The 15,953-nt window shown below is 29.9% G+C and overlaps 1 protein-coding gene and 2 pseudogenes across 1 annotated transcript; 1 reads left to right on the top strand and 2 right to left on the bottom strand.

Moving 5' to 3' along the window:
* Positions 1-5,264: 5,264 nt before the first annotated feature.
* On the top strand, positions 5,265-7,140 carry LOC112592787. Its single transcript, XM_025336938.1, has 6 exons — positions 5,265-5,371; positions 5,437-5,648; positions 5,787-5,961; positions 6,081-6,422; positions 6,602-6,942; positions 7,013-7,140. Exons 1-6 carry the CDS (start codon positions 5,277-5,279, stop codon positions 7,138-7,140), a joined length of 1,293 nt encoding a protein of 430 aa, XP_025192723.1. The 5' UTR covers positions 5,265-5,276.
* An 892-nt stretch (positions 7,141-8,032) lies between these two features.
* LOC112592786 lies at positions 8,033-8,676 on the bottom strand (annotated as a pseudogene).
* Positions 8,677-11,754: 3,078 nt separating this feature from the next.
* On the bottom strand, positions 11,755-15,164 carry LOC112592789 (annotated as a pseudogene).
* Positions 15,165-15,953: the final 789 nt, after the last annotated feature.

The raw sequence follows: 15,953 nt of genomic DNA, 5'->3' as shown, positions 1-15,953 counted from the left end.
CTGTTGTACTTCCGTTGGATACATGCCACTTGGCTTGGTTAGAATTGGTAATTTTTAACGTTTCTATGCAGAGTAAATGGAATGCTTCTATCTTTTGATTCATAACATTTTTAGAACATTTACACAATGACCACAGAACTCATTGCTATAACGAAATGTTTTGGCTCAACAACATAAATATTCTTTCAAATCGTTTAGCATAAAGTACCTGAGATTAACTGGAGATAAATTAGCTAGTATGCAAAAGGAGGTGGCGTTGAACGATATTTTAGCCTGGCTAGTAAATAAATCACTGGAGTGAATTGTTAATTTCAACAACAAATTCACTGAGTTTTCCAGTGTTCATTACTAATGATTTCTAATGTGTGTAAACTGTAACATTATTCTTATAACACTAATTGCGACATGATAAACATATATTTATTGGTATATCCTGCTCTTATTAATCGATTGAATATGAATGTGAATAAGTGCCAATGATATCATCCTCGTGTAATTAAATGAACCTAAATCAAAGCTTTTCCCACAAAAATACTTTGAAGTAATTGGCTTCATTTCAAGTAACATAATTTATATTAATATTTACTTGAATAACCCAATCAATTTGATTAATTTTCCGGTTAAACCCTCAGTGCCATAAACATGAAATAATTCTGAATACTTGGAAAATGATGAGCAAAGTTGTTAAAAATATAATAAAATGGAAGAACAGTAGTTCTCCAACATGTATATAAAATAAAGTATGGCTTCTTTAAAGATATTTCAGTTAGCTGTTACAAATCATTTTTAATTTTGTCTGAAGTTATTTAATTCTGAACCCAATAAATATTTTATTATTTCAATACTCTGGAATAGAATATTTAGTGTGTTACATAAAATATCATTACAGTGCCATGCTACAACAGCGTATTAATTAATAGTGAAATAAGTCATAATTTTACCTTCGTCATTAGCTTCTATGTTTATTAAACGATGAAGGTATTATGGTGATACAATAAGAAGGTTCGATTATTAGAATGGCGAGATTCACTAAATAAATCTTAGCAATGGTAATCAATTTATCATCATTTGGCAGTAGTACCACAGATGATTAATTTTCTTATAATAATTTTTAAGATGTTTAAATGTATGTTCTGTACAAAAGTACATTTGTTTCCTATATTCAGCGCACCCATTTAATACTCTATCTGCAGTACACTCACCTTAACCAAGGAGATTTTAATTCTACCAAGTTATATCAGTATAGATTTTCAATATTTAAAATAAATGAAGATAACTGTTTGATTTTATTTTACCCAGTGGTACTTCCTGCCAACACCGTGTATAATACTACACTGTAAAGATGACTCTGATAACTTTCAACCACGTTTTTGGAGTGAACTCCTGATATTTTTCCACGCAGCTCGCGCCTTTGGAGTTTAGTTACCGTAATGACTTTTTATTATTATAATAGAATGCCTCAAAACCTACAACTATAATATATACCTGCATAATGCAATATATATACAAATTTAACGGACAACATGTAACCTATCATAGGTTATTTAGGGTGATACCACGCGGATAGAATAAACAACTATTGCCGACGAAACAATAACGGTAGACAACAAGCTCATGGACGCGAGATAAAGAACAAATTTTCGACGAATGCACTCGATACAGTAAACGATAGTGAATATGTCCGTGCTTGTGGTTTGTTGTAGTGTCTAGCGGGTGGTGAGGTAATAGTAGTGGGTCACGCCGCGACGCAGAATCCCCTCACCCGTCTACAATCGACCGATGACGCGTTTATAAGGCAGCCTATGAACGAGTAATAAAAGATCACTTACTATCCACAGTTTGATCATAATAAAATATATCAGTCGCTGAAATTATGAAAGCACTAGACCTATGATTTTCTCGACTCGATTGATACTAAATTCAGACGATCTGCCATTTATTAGACCCACGCCTTAATAAAGAATACCGAACAATATTACAGTATTGAAATGGAATGTTTAGGTTTCTGTATATATTCGGTCGAGTGCTTCCTTTTTACTTAGCTCGTGACATTACGTGTCGTATGGATGTGATTGAAATAACACGGTACAACATAGTGGTGTTTGTAAGATTATTATTTCAAAGCGATGTATAATATTAATAATCTATAATCTCCTTATACATTTTAAAGTAAAAAGTAATACAAAAATAAAATATGAGTAGGTGACTTCAAGGGGATTCAGCCGATCGTTTTTGGCGAATACCACTTTTATTGTACCGATGTAACTACTTTACGAAAGAAATCTGAAAACATATTTTTATTCGTTATAAAGTTTGACTGTGATCGATCATCCGCAGGTTTTCGTCTTATCCCCCATTTGGTTAAAAACTAACAATTTTGAATTTTTAAACGGTGAATAAACCAATTAAAAATCAAAAATGGATGATCACAAATAAACTTCATAACGAATAAAAATATGTTTTCAGATTTCTTATCGCAAAAGTAGTTACATCGGTACAGTGGACAAAAAGTACATGCTTTCAACAAATAATCTCCGTTCGTAAGCGACGCCGTGCGCGACATTTGGTGACTTGCTCGTGTGCGTGCGGACGTGGTTCCCTCTCGCCACAAACTATTTATATCAATACGATTTATTTATATCAATACGATTACGAAACATCGTTATCGACGGTCACCGGCTATTCTATGAACACGGTTCACTCTGTTCATTCTTTTTCTGTGCGGTGAGCTAATGAATAAACAAAAATAAAATAAGTTTTTTTTACTTATAAAATTATTTAATTGAATAGCGTTTTCTTTTCAAATAAACATTTTTTAATTGATTTGTCCAATGGAAAACGATCTAGTAACAAGAAAAAAAAAAAGAGTTAGATTGTCCAAATTAAAAAAACATAAAGGACATATAGAAGCGATACACAAATGGCGTTTGAATCGCATACATAATACAGTAAGTTAAATTGTAATTATTTGTATTCTTTGAATGTTATTTTTAGTTTTTATTTTAAACATTTTTCTGTGTTTTTATGCGTGGCTATACAGGAAAACTCTGATTCTTCGTCACCGCAATATCAACCACATAGCAATGACAATATTCTAGACCAGAGTAGTTCTACAATGTTCGTATTTACATAATTCAGTTTGTTATTATTAATGAAGTAATATATAAAATTTATATTTTTATAAAGGACGTTGCAAACCCAATCAATTTTTATTAAAACGACCTATGTGGCTGACAAAAATGTTGGTACTAGAAGTTGTTTAATTTTCTAAAATATGTTAAGATGCTTGGATTGGTAAACAATTTTACTTTGTATCGGTCAGAGCACATGTTTAATATTTTTTAATATACTTAACTTTACAAACTTACAAATTTTAAAAATTATTCATGTTTATTCATTGTCAAGAATTTACTAAAATTGAAAAATTGCTCCAACCGATGCAAAGTAAACTTCTTTATGCATTCATACATCTTTAAATTTTTTATATTGAGCCACTAGAAGTACTCAAATTTTTGTCCTACATATAGCTATTTTACGTTCATAAATTAGTTTTTAATATTTTGATCCAAATTAATATTGACATTTGCGTTTAAAGTTTAAAGTTCAAATTTTAACGAAAATCATTATTTTGACGTAAAATACCGAATTTTTCGATTAAAATCCTAATAAAGTTGTTAATTATTAATACCCGGTAATTATTTATAATGATTTTATTATTTAGTGAAGAAATAAATGATGATAATGGATGTGAAAGTAATAACGTAGAGACCGTAGAGTCATCACATATGAATATGTTAGATTCATCTGATCGATCAGTCATATTTGACCGCAAAAATGAAAAAGAACCAAAAGATGAGTGAGTTATAAAATATGTATATTACATTTATTTTTTCTAAGATAAATCTAATCAAAATTAAATTATAATTTAATTATGATAAGAGTATACGGCCGTGTTCCAAAGCATTTATTATATTTATTAAAATATTTTTTACCTACCACATGGTTTCTAAAATTGTACATTAAATTTTTTACACATTTTTAGGGTATGCTTAATTCATGGCAGACGGATTGTAGATATGCAATATGTTTTTGACACTATTTCTAAAATAAAGCATGAACCATTTAGCTGTACTTTTTCAGATTTAAAATTGATAAAAGAAACTCGTTCAGGATTTTATAGTGAGTTTGTTTTTAAATGTAAAATATGTAACAAAGAAGAAATTGTTGGTACAGAGTGTCCAAAAGAAACCATCCCTATTAACTTGGCAATGGTAGTATCTAGTATAAATACTGGACAAGGTTTTTCAAGTCTTGAGCAATTTTCCGCAACTTTAAATATGCCATGTTTGTCTAATCCTACATATCAAAAGCTTCACGAAGAAGTAGGGAAGCAAATGGAAAACATATCTTGGGAGGCGACTGAAAAAGCAGCGAAAGAAGAAGCTATGATCGCGTACGAAAATGGAGATGTAAATAAAGACGGAATCCCAATGATAACCGTAGTAGCTGACGGAGCTTGGTCTAAACGATCCTATCGTTCCAATTATAATGCGCTATCTGGAGTGGTAAGTGTTCTTAGTTTTATATTTACAACAAATAAGTTCGTTTATTAGTTTAAAAATTAGTTAGAAAATGTTAAGTTAATTCTAATATATAAAAAAACCAATTTTTTGTAATCTAAAAATACTCAGAATCTAAAATTTGGATATGTTAAAAATGATTTTGTTCAGGCTTGTATAGTTGGATATAAAACCAAAAAGGTGCTATATATTGGAGTTCGTAATAAGTATTGTTCCATATGTCAAAAAGCAGAGTTTTTTAAAAAAATGCCCTCCACCCACGTATGTTACAAAAACTGGACTGGAACATCGACTGCTATGGAGAGTGATATTATCGTGGATGGGTTTTGCCAAAGTATTGAAACCCATAATTTAATTTACAACAGTCTTATTGGAGATGGTGACAGTAGCATTATTAAAAAACTACGAATAAAGAAACCTTACGGAGATGATATAATAGTTCAAAAAATTGAATGTAGTAACCATATTTTACGGAATTATTCTAATCGTATTAGACAAATTTCTACACAAAGAAAGTGTTCATCTGATAATGTTGTTCCCGGGTATATTAGAACCAAAATAAAAGCTAATTTATTGAGGTTAAGGTAAGTAAACACTTAAAAGTTAAAAACAGTACTAGAAATGATTATAACTCTTAATTTATGTTATATTACTTACAGATTTGCTGTGACGAAGGCTATACAATATAGAAAAGAAATGAATATTTCACTCAATGAAAAAGTAAAGTTACTGAAAAATGATATTTTGAATGGACCTTTTCATGTATTTGGATGCCATGATGGATGTGACAGGTAAGCATTATACTGAATTAATTTGTGTGCCTGATAAAACAGTCTAAAATTGTAATTTTGTTCAGATATTTCTGTGAGAATATAAAAGCAAATGAAAATAATTTTGTCCCTGAATTACAAGAATGTGGTGTATGGAATGATTTAATGGCAGCTATAAACTTGGTAGCTTATCACGCTAATAGTTTAATTCACCATGTCAATAACAATTGTGTTGAAGGCTACAATAGTATAGTTGCTAAGTATGTAGGCGGAAAACGTATCAACTATTCTCTTAGAGGTAACTAATTTTTTGGAATTTTTCTGTTTATAAATGAGTTTTTTGAGCCAAAGCAATTTTTTCTATATATTTTGTAGTGCTTCAATATCCTATTGTATATAATTTTATTATTATTTACTATATATTTTACAAATGTAGGCTCATATAATGTCCGTTGTCATACCGCAGTATCTGCATATAATTATGGCCCTTATCATCTCAGAAAATTTCATAAAAAAGTAACTAACTTCAGCCCGGGAAAATATACAAAGCAATATATTTCTAAGGAAATAAAACAAAGACTCGACAAAAGACGTCGACTTAGCAATAAATTGTCCACTAATACTAAGTAATAACATTATTAATATAGTAATTAAGTATCTATAGGTTGATAGAGTATAAAGTATAGGTAACAATATAGTAAAATCATAATGTATTTAAAAAAAATTGTAGTCCTAAAATACGGAAACAAATTATTTATGGACCGGACGCCGATTATGGAGCTGTGAATGATGAATTAGGTTGTCAGACGTTACCTATGTCGCGTGAAGATTTTGAAGAAAAAAAATTAGAGTTGTTGACAAATTTGAAATTAAATATGGTTGAAATTGACGAATTACAGCGTCGAACAGTTGAACAGGCGAATTGTGTGGAATGGAAAAAAGAGAGGTCCAAAAGGTTAACTGCGTCCAATTTTGGGAAAATTTGTAAATTACGAAAAACCACTTCCAGGAAAAATAGTGTAATCTCAGTTTTATACCAATCAGAGTATTTTCATGGTACTGCTGCTACAAGGTAATTTTTAATGGTAAATAATTAGTAAAACTAATATTATTTTATTTCCTTATTTTGTTGTCAATAATACAATTTTTACGGTAGGGACTGTAAATTTCAACGAAAACCAAAGTTCACAATTTTGAATTTACCAGGCAAAATAACTTAAATTAATAATTTAACATTTTTGTTTAAATTAGATATGGGATTCAATTTGAATCTATTGCAAAGGACGAATTTGAGAAGCTATTCGGATACAAAGTAGCCCCAGCTGGATTGTTTGTTGACCCTCATCTGCCATTTTTGGCAGCAACACCAGATGGGCTTATTGAGGATGATTCAATAATAGAGATAAAATGTCCATTTTCTATAAAAAATTTTACTCCCCAAGATGCACACAAAGCAAAAAAGTTAAAGTTTATGGATATGCAATCGGGTAAACTATTTTTAAAAAAAAACCATTCTTACTACTTCCAAGTACAAGGACAGTTGCATATAACAAACAGAAAATATTGCTACTTTGTTGTATGGACACCAAAAGGTAAACATTTTACTGTATGTACTAATAATTATTATTTCATTATTGTAAGATTTTGTAATTATTGTTATAGGGATTTGTGTACATAAAATTGAACGTGATGATGATATCTGGAATAATAAGATGGAGATGACGTTGTCAGAATTCTACCTGGACCATATGTTGCCAGAAATATGTAATCCACAATATTTAAAAACATAACAAACTTACGACGTTCCTACTCATTTTTTAATCTTTTATATTTTTAATTTTATTACACTTATTTGTTTATTTCAAATGTTTTTATAATTTTTTTTAAGTTAATGTTTCATAAAAACAATCATTTCCTTGTAGTATTTAGTATTATTTAATATTTATTGGTTATTAATTATTATAATAGTCGGCTAGTCTATTTTTTTTTATAACAACAGCCACTTTTGTAAAAATGCGCGACCGCAGCAATGACACGTATAATATAATATATAATAGGTATAAATGTATTACGTATTATGTACCTACAACGAAATATAATAGTTCAATGCGATAGCGGATACACATTATTATTATAAAATGGAAATAAAACTATAAATAACATTGTGATAATGATGTGACTATGACAAAGAGGAAGGTGGCGGTACAGTTTATGAACCGCACACACACTAATGATAATTTACTACTAACACATACACACTGCGTAACGCGTATAAATGATGAAATTGCCTATACACAACCCCTTAATAAATCGCCGCTTCCAATCTTAAGACATTGAATTAGATTTATTTTAAACACATAAAAATTTAATAATAGAAAATAAATGTGTATTATGCATCTTAATGTTATTAACCAACTTATAAATACATTTTACAATATAATTCATATATAGCTGTAATGTACAGTATGAAACGTTAGGTGTTTGTGCTTGATAATCTCAAGTATCAAATAACAATATATTTTGTGACTCTATATATCAATTGATTAAATAAAGTATAATCATTACGAATGAAGTTGTAGCAGTTATCATAAGTTTGCTTGTCGTTCCCACAGTCACATGAAGGAGTAGTATGTAATTTCCATTCAAACATCATATGATTACACCTTCCATGGGGTCTATTGTCTAAACAATACCCCATATATAAACTGAATGCCCTATCCATTCATTCAAAGGCACTTAAATGATATCCAAATCTGGACATTAATTTATAGCATATAGCCTTTTTTTTATTATATATTTTTATGTTTCTATATGTTTCTGTTAATATTTACATGTTTAAATTTGTTGCTCTACTCTGTCATACGAAATTTATATATTATCTATATATATATCATAAGTTTAAATTTCAGTGTTGATACAATTGTAATTAAATATATTGGCATAGTCTAAAAATAAAAATATTGTATAGGTGGTATGTAAAAACAAATAACTGAACAATTAGTTAAAGAATTATTGGTAAAATCAAAGTTTAACTCACCTATTTCATTTCCATTCCAAACTTCCAAGGTAGCCGCGTCATGTCCTTAAACACGTATTTGTACAGATACATTATGCTCTTCACTGTAGAAGCACACCTCAACGTTGATGTGCGCATCATACTTGATCAGCAAGTAAGGGTTGTATGGCACAACAAACTCATTTTCTACTTGGTGACCTCTGACGTTAGCCTCAAGTCCGTTATTTGATCTGCGGTTGGCGTGTTATTGCCATTCGAATCGGTTGACTTCCCAGATTCGTTAAAGTACAACTCACAGTAACTCGGCCATCATTTCATTTCTGACAATGCCATTACTAATATTGCGATACACTTTCCCATGAACAGTGAACACTTTTGGTCCCCGACCTGGTAAACGTCTTGGTTGAGGTCAGAAAACGCAGCAATTGCTAAAGTATTGTTGTTCGTCTGATTTCTTGTCTTTACGGGCACACGTGCTCTGAGAGCACCCTGGGAATCGGTATAAACTGTAATTTAAACAACAAAGTTGTAAAAATCAATGTCATCTATTTTATTAAATGTGAAATATACACTGACTTCATTTTCGACGTCTGGTGGTAAAACGTCGAATACATCCATGAATTCATATACTGCTGCAGCATCAGCTAGCAGCAAATCTACAACCTCAATGTCATCTGGAAAGACTTCTAATTGGGTTGCGCCAATGGTTCTTTCTACCTCTACCATGACCTCATCAATTTAGACTTCAACAATTTCCACATCCATTTCTTGTTCGCCGTCTGGTACCGCAATCTCTATATTCGTTGATTATTTTGTACTACCTAAACATCATATGAGGTCAGTTTTAATGTATCTGTACAAAATTATGAATTTTAATTAAGAACTTATTAATTATATATGTGTGTGTGTGTGTGTGTGTGTTATTATTGATTATTATTATTATTGTATATAGTAATAAATATGCATCTAAATTATAAATATATAAATAGAGTGTTCCACGGAGTTCTGACAAATGAAATAACTTGAAATCTAATCAATATTTTTATTTTTATTTTATAGTAGGAAAATAATAAATTTGAAATTTGATTCAATTTTGAAAAATTAAAAATAGCCTATTAGAAACATATTGAAAAATATGTTTAACGTTTACAGTATTTTAATTGAGTTATCGTTTGTGACTTATTAACATTTAAATATTGTTCAATTTACTGCTACTGGGCAATTTATAAAACCAAACAAAAAACCAGAAGTCAAAATGTATCTAAGATAAGTAAATAAGATAATACACAGATTTTCAGATTCTATAGGTCCAATATCCAATTTCTATGACCATTCATTGTATATTAGTTATTATCGATAATCGCTGTTATCGTATCCTTAATTGAGATATATTTCATTTTGACTTCTTGTTTTTAATAATAATAAAATAAGAATGTAATGAATCATCATCAATGACATAATTCAAAAATGAATGAGCTTAGTTGGTGCCACTTTTTTTTTGTTACAACATATGTCATGCTTAAATTGAAATTGAGTATGATAGCACAGTTATATTGTAATGATATGCTCACACATCATAATTTATTGTATATTTTATCATTTCGTTAAATAAAGTAACGGTCAAGTTGTCGCACGCAGATAGCCTTCAATAAAAACCTATAATCCCTATTGATCACTGACGAGAGAGACGATCTACATTGTTTGGCCACGTGGGAACCCAAACGCTATTGCGACCATATGGCACAAAGCGTTTGACCTATTTTCGTGTGCCACCAAAGACAAGGGATGGTCCAATGAGGCTCTCTGTCATCGGGGACCCTGGCTGTCTTGAACACGTCGTCTTCTCTAGTCAGTGCATGAGCACCAGCCAAACTATCGAGTGCAGGCGCACCAGACAAACGAGCAGGAGCTCTTCCCAAAACCTATCACGCACCCCATAACACAAGACTCTGCGAGCGACAGCTGGACTTCTTTCTTTTTCTAAGATAAATCAGTGTTGTTTTTCTTATTTAAATTTAAGTTTTCCTTAAATCGTATCGCAACTCGTGTTATCTTACATCTTTCTCTGAGGATCGTACTACAGGTATTCACCGCGGCGAACCAGGTAAGGTGCATGCCCTAAATACTTATTGTCAGTACGAAATCTTTTACTATTTAATTTACATACGGTGTATTTGATCATATTCTTGAATCACGATCTCGAGAACCCTCCGAAGAACAGGAGGAAGGTAATAACGCAAGAACAAGTACATTCAATATTTATTAGTACCGGACTTACATACAAGGCTTGTGTCCCTTGTGTCAGTCCGGCCACATCATACTCATAACTTATACCCTTTTATTTTGATTTTTAATATATTTTTACATTTTAATTTTAATTTCTTTTATTTTTGTGTTATTACAAAGTGGCATCCAACATAAGTTTAGTTCATTTGTTTATTTTTTCAAATAAACTGAGAATTGATCAAGTACACTATAGAGATTAGACAGTTAACCTATACATCATATTATATACTTACATATTTTATAAGAGATAGATACAAAAAATTATACATTTTAAAATAACATAAAAAAAACTAAAATTATTAAATCTTAAAAAAAGATTTATACTAATAAAAAAAAAAAATAAAAAAAAAAATATACTAAAAATTTATATTTATTTTGAAGTTATATTAAAAATAAAGACGGGATTATAAAAGTATTTAGGAGGATTTTTTATTTTTCCACGTGAAACAAATATACTAAAAATTTATATATATTTTAAAGTTATATTAAAAATAAAAACAGGTTTATAAAAATATTCAGGATAATTTTTTATTTTACCACATAAAACTAAAACTAATAAATCAAAAGATTTATATATATATAAAAAAAAAAAAAAAAACAATTTTTAAGAAAATTCAAAATAATTTGTAAAATCAAATTATTAATAAAATTCTAAAAGATTTATATATATTTAAAAAAAAAAAAAAAAAAAACAAACAAGAAAAAATTTTAGTGTGAAATAATATATTTTATTTTTCTCACTTATTGAGTGAATAATTAAACTAATTAACAAGGTATTATAATATATTTAGCATATATAAAAAAAAAATTTTAATTAATTAATTTAATTACTATTTACCTATGCCTAATTAAAAAAAAATAGATAATCTGGATAAATTCAAATTCCCTAATATAAATTTAAACAGCATTTCAACGGGTTAGATAAATAAACTTAAGGCTTTTTTAAAGTTAATTATGGTCAAAATATTTTTTAATCATTTTTCTATGTCATCTTGAACCCAAATCAATACACCTATTTTTTTTTGAAAAAATAATTAATTCATGCAGAAAGGGGTTAAACCAACGACAGCGTGGAAATCATAATGTTTACCTAGGTACCTATTTACCAAATACATAATGCCATATTAAAATTATTGTTACAGAGTGGGCGTCGTTGTGCTTGTAACTGTGATACACAATCTACACATAACACTTTATGCCCACTAAATTTGGAGGAACTTCTACAAAAGGTATTTCTTCTTCCTCGTCGGTATCGTTCTAAAACTGTTGCTATAATATCCAATTCCCTATCTTCAGGAATAATGAAGTCCATATCATCATAATCCAGTAATAAATAAATGATTTAGTTATAATTTACAAGGTACCTAATTAAAAAATTGTTTTTTTTGATAGAGATAACTACTTTATTATTGGTAAGTGTCTACACAAATCAAATTAAAAATATTATTTTTGAAGTAGATGTAGATATTACCTTCTATGTTATTGTCTTCTTGTTCAATATTCCTTTTAGCAACTGGAATGAAATCTCCAACTACACCTGCAGCATCTCCAACAGCTGGAATGGGTGCATTTGGTATATCATAATTTTGGATCTCATAGTCAGAATCTATTATAAAAGTCTCAGTGAATTAAATCAATATTGTTTTCCATAATGTAGGTATATATTGTAATTTTTGTTAACTATAAATAATTATTAATTAATATTTATAACAATTTTATTTGTCATTTACTAAGTGTAATGTAGGTAAGAAGGTCATTTATTTGATCAATTTTCTCAGTTGGATTTACTTGAACAAAAATTATTAATTCATTTTTGGCAAACACTGTATGATCTGTGTACTTCATAGAATTTTTATATATAAAAATTAATCAAAACATAATAGTGTGATTACTACTCACTATAAATAATATTATTTTTTCATTAATTGAACATTTTATTTGATATTTTATAGTAATTTTTAAAATTGTATTTTAAGTTATTAGATATTGAAAAGTATTGATCAAAAGTTGCTCTATTCATGAAATATTTAAATAGTTTTTTTTTTTTTTTACAGGTACATACCATCGATAGCATCATGCCAATTTAGCTCTCTAGTTAAATATCTATCGGTGCAGTGTGAACATTGTATCAAAAACTCCTTTATTGTAATGACCCCAGTACTCAGTAGAGCTATAGAATTTTTGATACGCATAGAGTTCAAAATATGTTTAAACTTGATACTTCTACTTGTCGTTAGTCCTGCTGCTAATAGGGAGACAACAATATGCTGTTTCACTGCAATACTTTTGAGGTGATCTAAAATTTAAATTGATTATAATATTATATATTATTATATTTTATTCTATTTTATTTTTCATTAAGTAGTTAACATTTATTTATTATTTAATTCACTCAATTTCATAACTAATTTTGTTTAATAATATAAACAGTATGGAATGAAGAAAAACAAAAAATATAATTCTAGGATATAAAAATAAATTTTCCTGTTACATATAATGTAACATACACACACACACACACAGAAGATTCTACTAATACAGTTTTTAGTTTTCTATTGCTCCCATAATTTAATTATAAAAGAATTTATAAACTATTCATGATAAATTTAATTTAATTAATGATATCTGTTATTTCTGTATAAGTTCTACATTGACTACATTATTTAAACATTAAAGTAATTGGGTACTCATGATTTATAGATTTCATAAGAATGAAATAATAACTCACCAAGCATTCTCCATAAATTTGGGTGAGCAACTTGTAAAGTTTGCTTCAGAGTGGAGTGAAAACTCTCAACATTGTTGTTGGTGCGACGAGGTTGGCCATATACCGAAAACAATCTGGGCCTTTTCTGGTAAACCAAAAACTAAATCACTAGTTAAATTACAAGCATTATTAAAATAATTATACTTCAACAAAAACTAGATTTTATAACAATGTAGTTTCTATACAAGTATAATATAATTTACCTAGACATATTAGTGAAGAATCTGGGTAATAATACTCCATTATTTTGAGCATGGTTTTTAATTTCTTGAAACCCCATTTCAATTTGATGTGCAGGTAATAAAGCCAAAACTGCACACATTTTTAAGCACATCTTTGCCTTTTTATTCTGTTGTATATGACGTGAGTAGCCCATTTTCTTTATGTTTTTTTGTAAACTCTAAAATTAAATTTATATTTCATAAATACATCAAGTGAGAACATGAAAATAAATTTATGCAATATGGAACTTCAGAAAAGGTTTTACATTTTATACCTGCACATAATGGAACCAGCACGAATACACGTGTGCTTCTGGATATGTGTCAACAAAAACTTGGCGTAGGGCAGTCTCAAAGTCGATCATTATAGAGACTGGTCTGACCTCTGGGTATTTCATTTTGAATCTCTCCAATACTTTTCTGTATGATGCTTCAGTTTTGGCCTCCATTAGCACATAATATACAGGTATGGACTAAAAGCACATTAAAATTGACATTACGATTCATTTTTAATATTTAATGCAAAATAACTGTTTAATCTTACGTGATTTTGTAGGATCAAGTGAAGAATAAACAATTGTCGACATTGAGGCGTGGATGGAACTACTTTAAATGTCCCATCAGCATGTAATTCTGTGGCGCCTTGGTTAACTACAGCACTAATAAGATCATTGCAACAAAACATTACGCTTGTACTTGCCATTTCTGTCAACCATCCACTCTTGATAAAATGTAGAATTATTACATTGATATCTATAAATGGAGATACTTAAATTACTATAATCAGTCATTTTTAAATTAATCAATTTTAATCTTACTTGTCCGCATTCAAATCTAAATGTTCGCCCAACTCTCGCAATGTATGTGGTAATGCTGGACAAACACTTCTTCTAGACCAATGCTTCTTAACCTTTTCATAACGGCCGCCCACCTAAGAAGCAAAATATTTTTCAACGCCCCCCCCCCCCCCCCCCCCCCCCCCACAAATCATTAAAATAAAAATAAAAATATTATACATGAAAAGTTTAATATTGAATAATTAATAAATATAATATATATATATATATGTACAAATGTGAATATAATGAAAATGAAATGTAAAATTTATGTTTAAATATAATTTAAGAGGATAATTAAAATGTTTTTAAATGTATTGATCAGTGAGATGGTTGTGCTTGGTGTTCCAGAGCCAATTTTTTTACGTTTGGTTCAATGTTTGTGAGATGAAGGCGTAAGTCTCCTCTTTGACGATGTCGAGTCGATTTCTTTTTTTAGTTATTAGATTCGTTACGCACTAAATCCTCCGCTCAACGAGGTAAGAGGAAGGGAAGGCAATTAATAATTTTGTACGACAGTCCACAGCCCAGGATAAATTCGACTGATAGTAGACTGTAGCCAAAATTCTGTGAGGTTTTCACCATTCTTAAAACTTGCTTTTAACATCTCGTTAGTGGAAATTTCGATCAATTCTTCTTGATACTGTAGTTTTGCTGATTCAATATTTACAAAAGGGTTTATGACCATTGAGGAACTTCCAGGACAAAATATCTTCAAAACGTTGTGAAAATCTTATCCAAAGATTGAAGGTGACAGTAAATTTGTGTGTCATCAAACGAGATCGTATTGTTCTTGTGTAGATCTGACAGGATTGGAAACTGGCTAAACTCGTTGCGTCCAAAATTGTGCTTCCATAAAGTTAGTTTTTTTTGGAAAGCGGAAATAATAGATTTAGTTGTTATGAAATTGAGCTCGTCGCCTTGAAGTTCAAATTTATGTCATTTTTGCGAATAAATCGGTCATATAAGCGATGTCGGTCTTAAATAGGCACACTTTCAGATCTACATCTTTCTTCATGAACTCAAGTATAGATCGAATATTCCAAACCGGTTGAGGCACGCGCCTTTTGAGAGCCATCGAACCTCGGTGTGTAGAATCAAACGATTGAATTCTTCGTCGTGTTCTACACAGCTGTGCAAATAGTCGATCGTTGAGAGAATTACTGCGAATTTTGTGACAGCAGAGATGACATATCGTAATGACTGATGCAAACGGTCGCTCAGGTTTTCGCAACTAAATGCTGTCGAATCACGCAGAACAGCAAATACCTGTACTTTTCTTTAAAAGGCGATGAACCACATGCCCTACCATTGCAGGCGCCATCAGGGCAACAGACATAATGTTCACAAGAGGAATATTTTTCTTTAAAATAATCTTTGAGGTATTGTACAGATTCACCTTAGTATCTGCTATCATAAGTTCTTGCAAAAAGCATCTATGATTTTCCTTCAAAAGTTTCCAACACGATGTTCTGGC

Source organism: Melanaphis sacchari, unplaced genomic scaffold, assembly GCF_002803265.2.
Source record: "Melanaphis sacchari strain LSU unplaced genomic scaffold, SCAv2.0 Contig193_pilon_pilon, whole genome shotgun sequence".
NCBI classification, from domain to species: domain Eukaryota; kingdom Metazoa; phylum Arthropoda; class Insecta; order Hemiptera; family Aphididae; genus Melanaphis; species Melanaphis sacchari.
The sequence above is the reverse complement of the archived record's forward strand: the minus strand, read 5'-3'. Positions and strand labels throughout refer to the sequence as shown.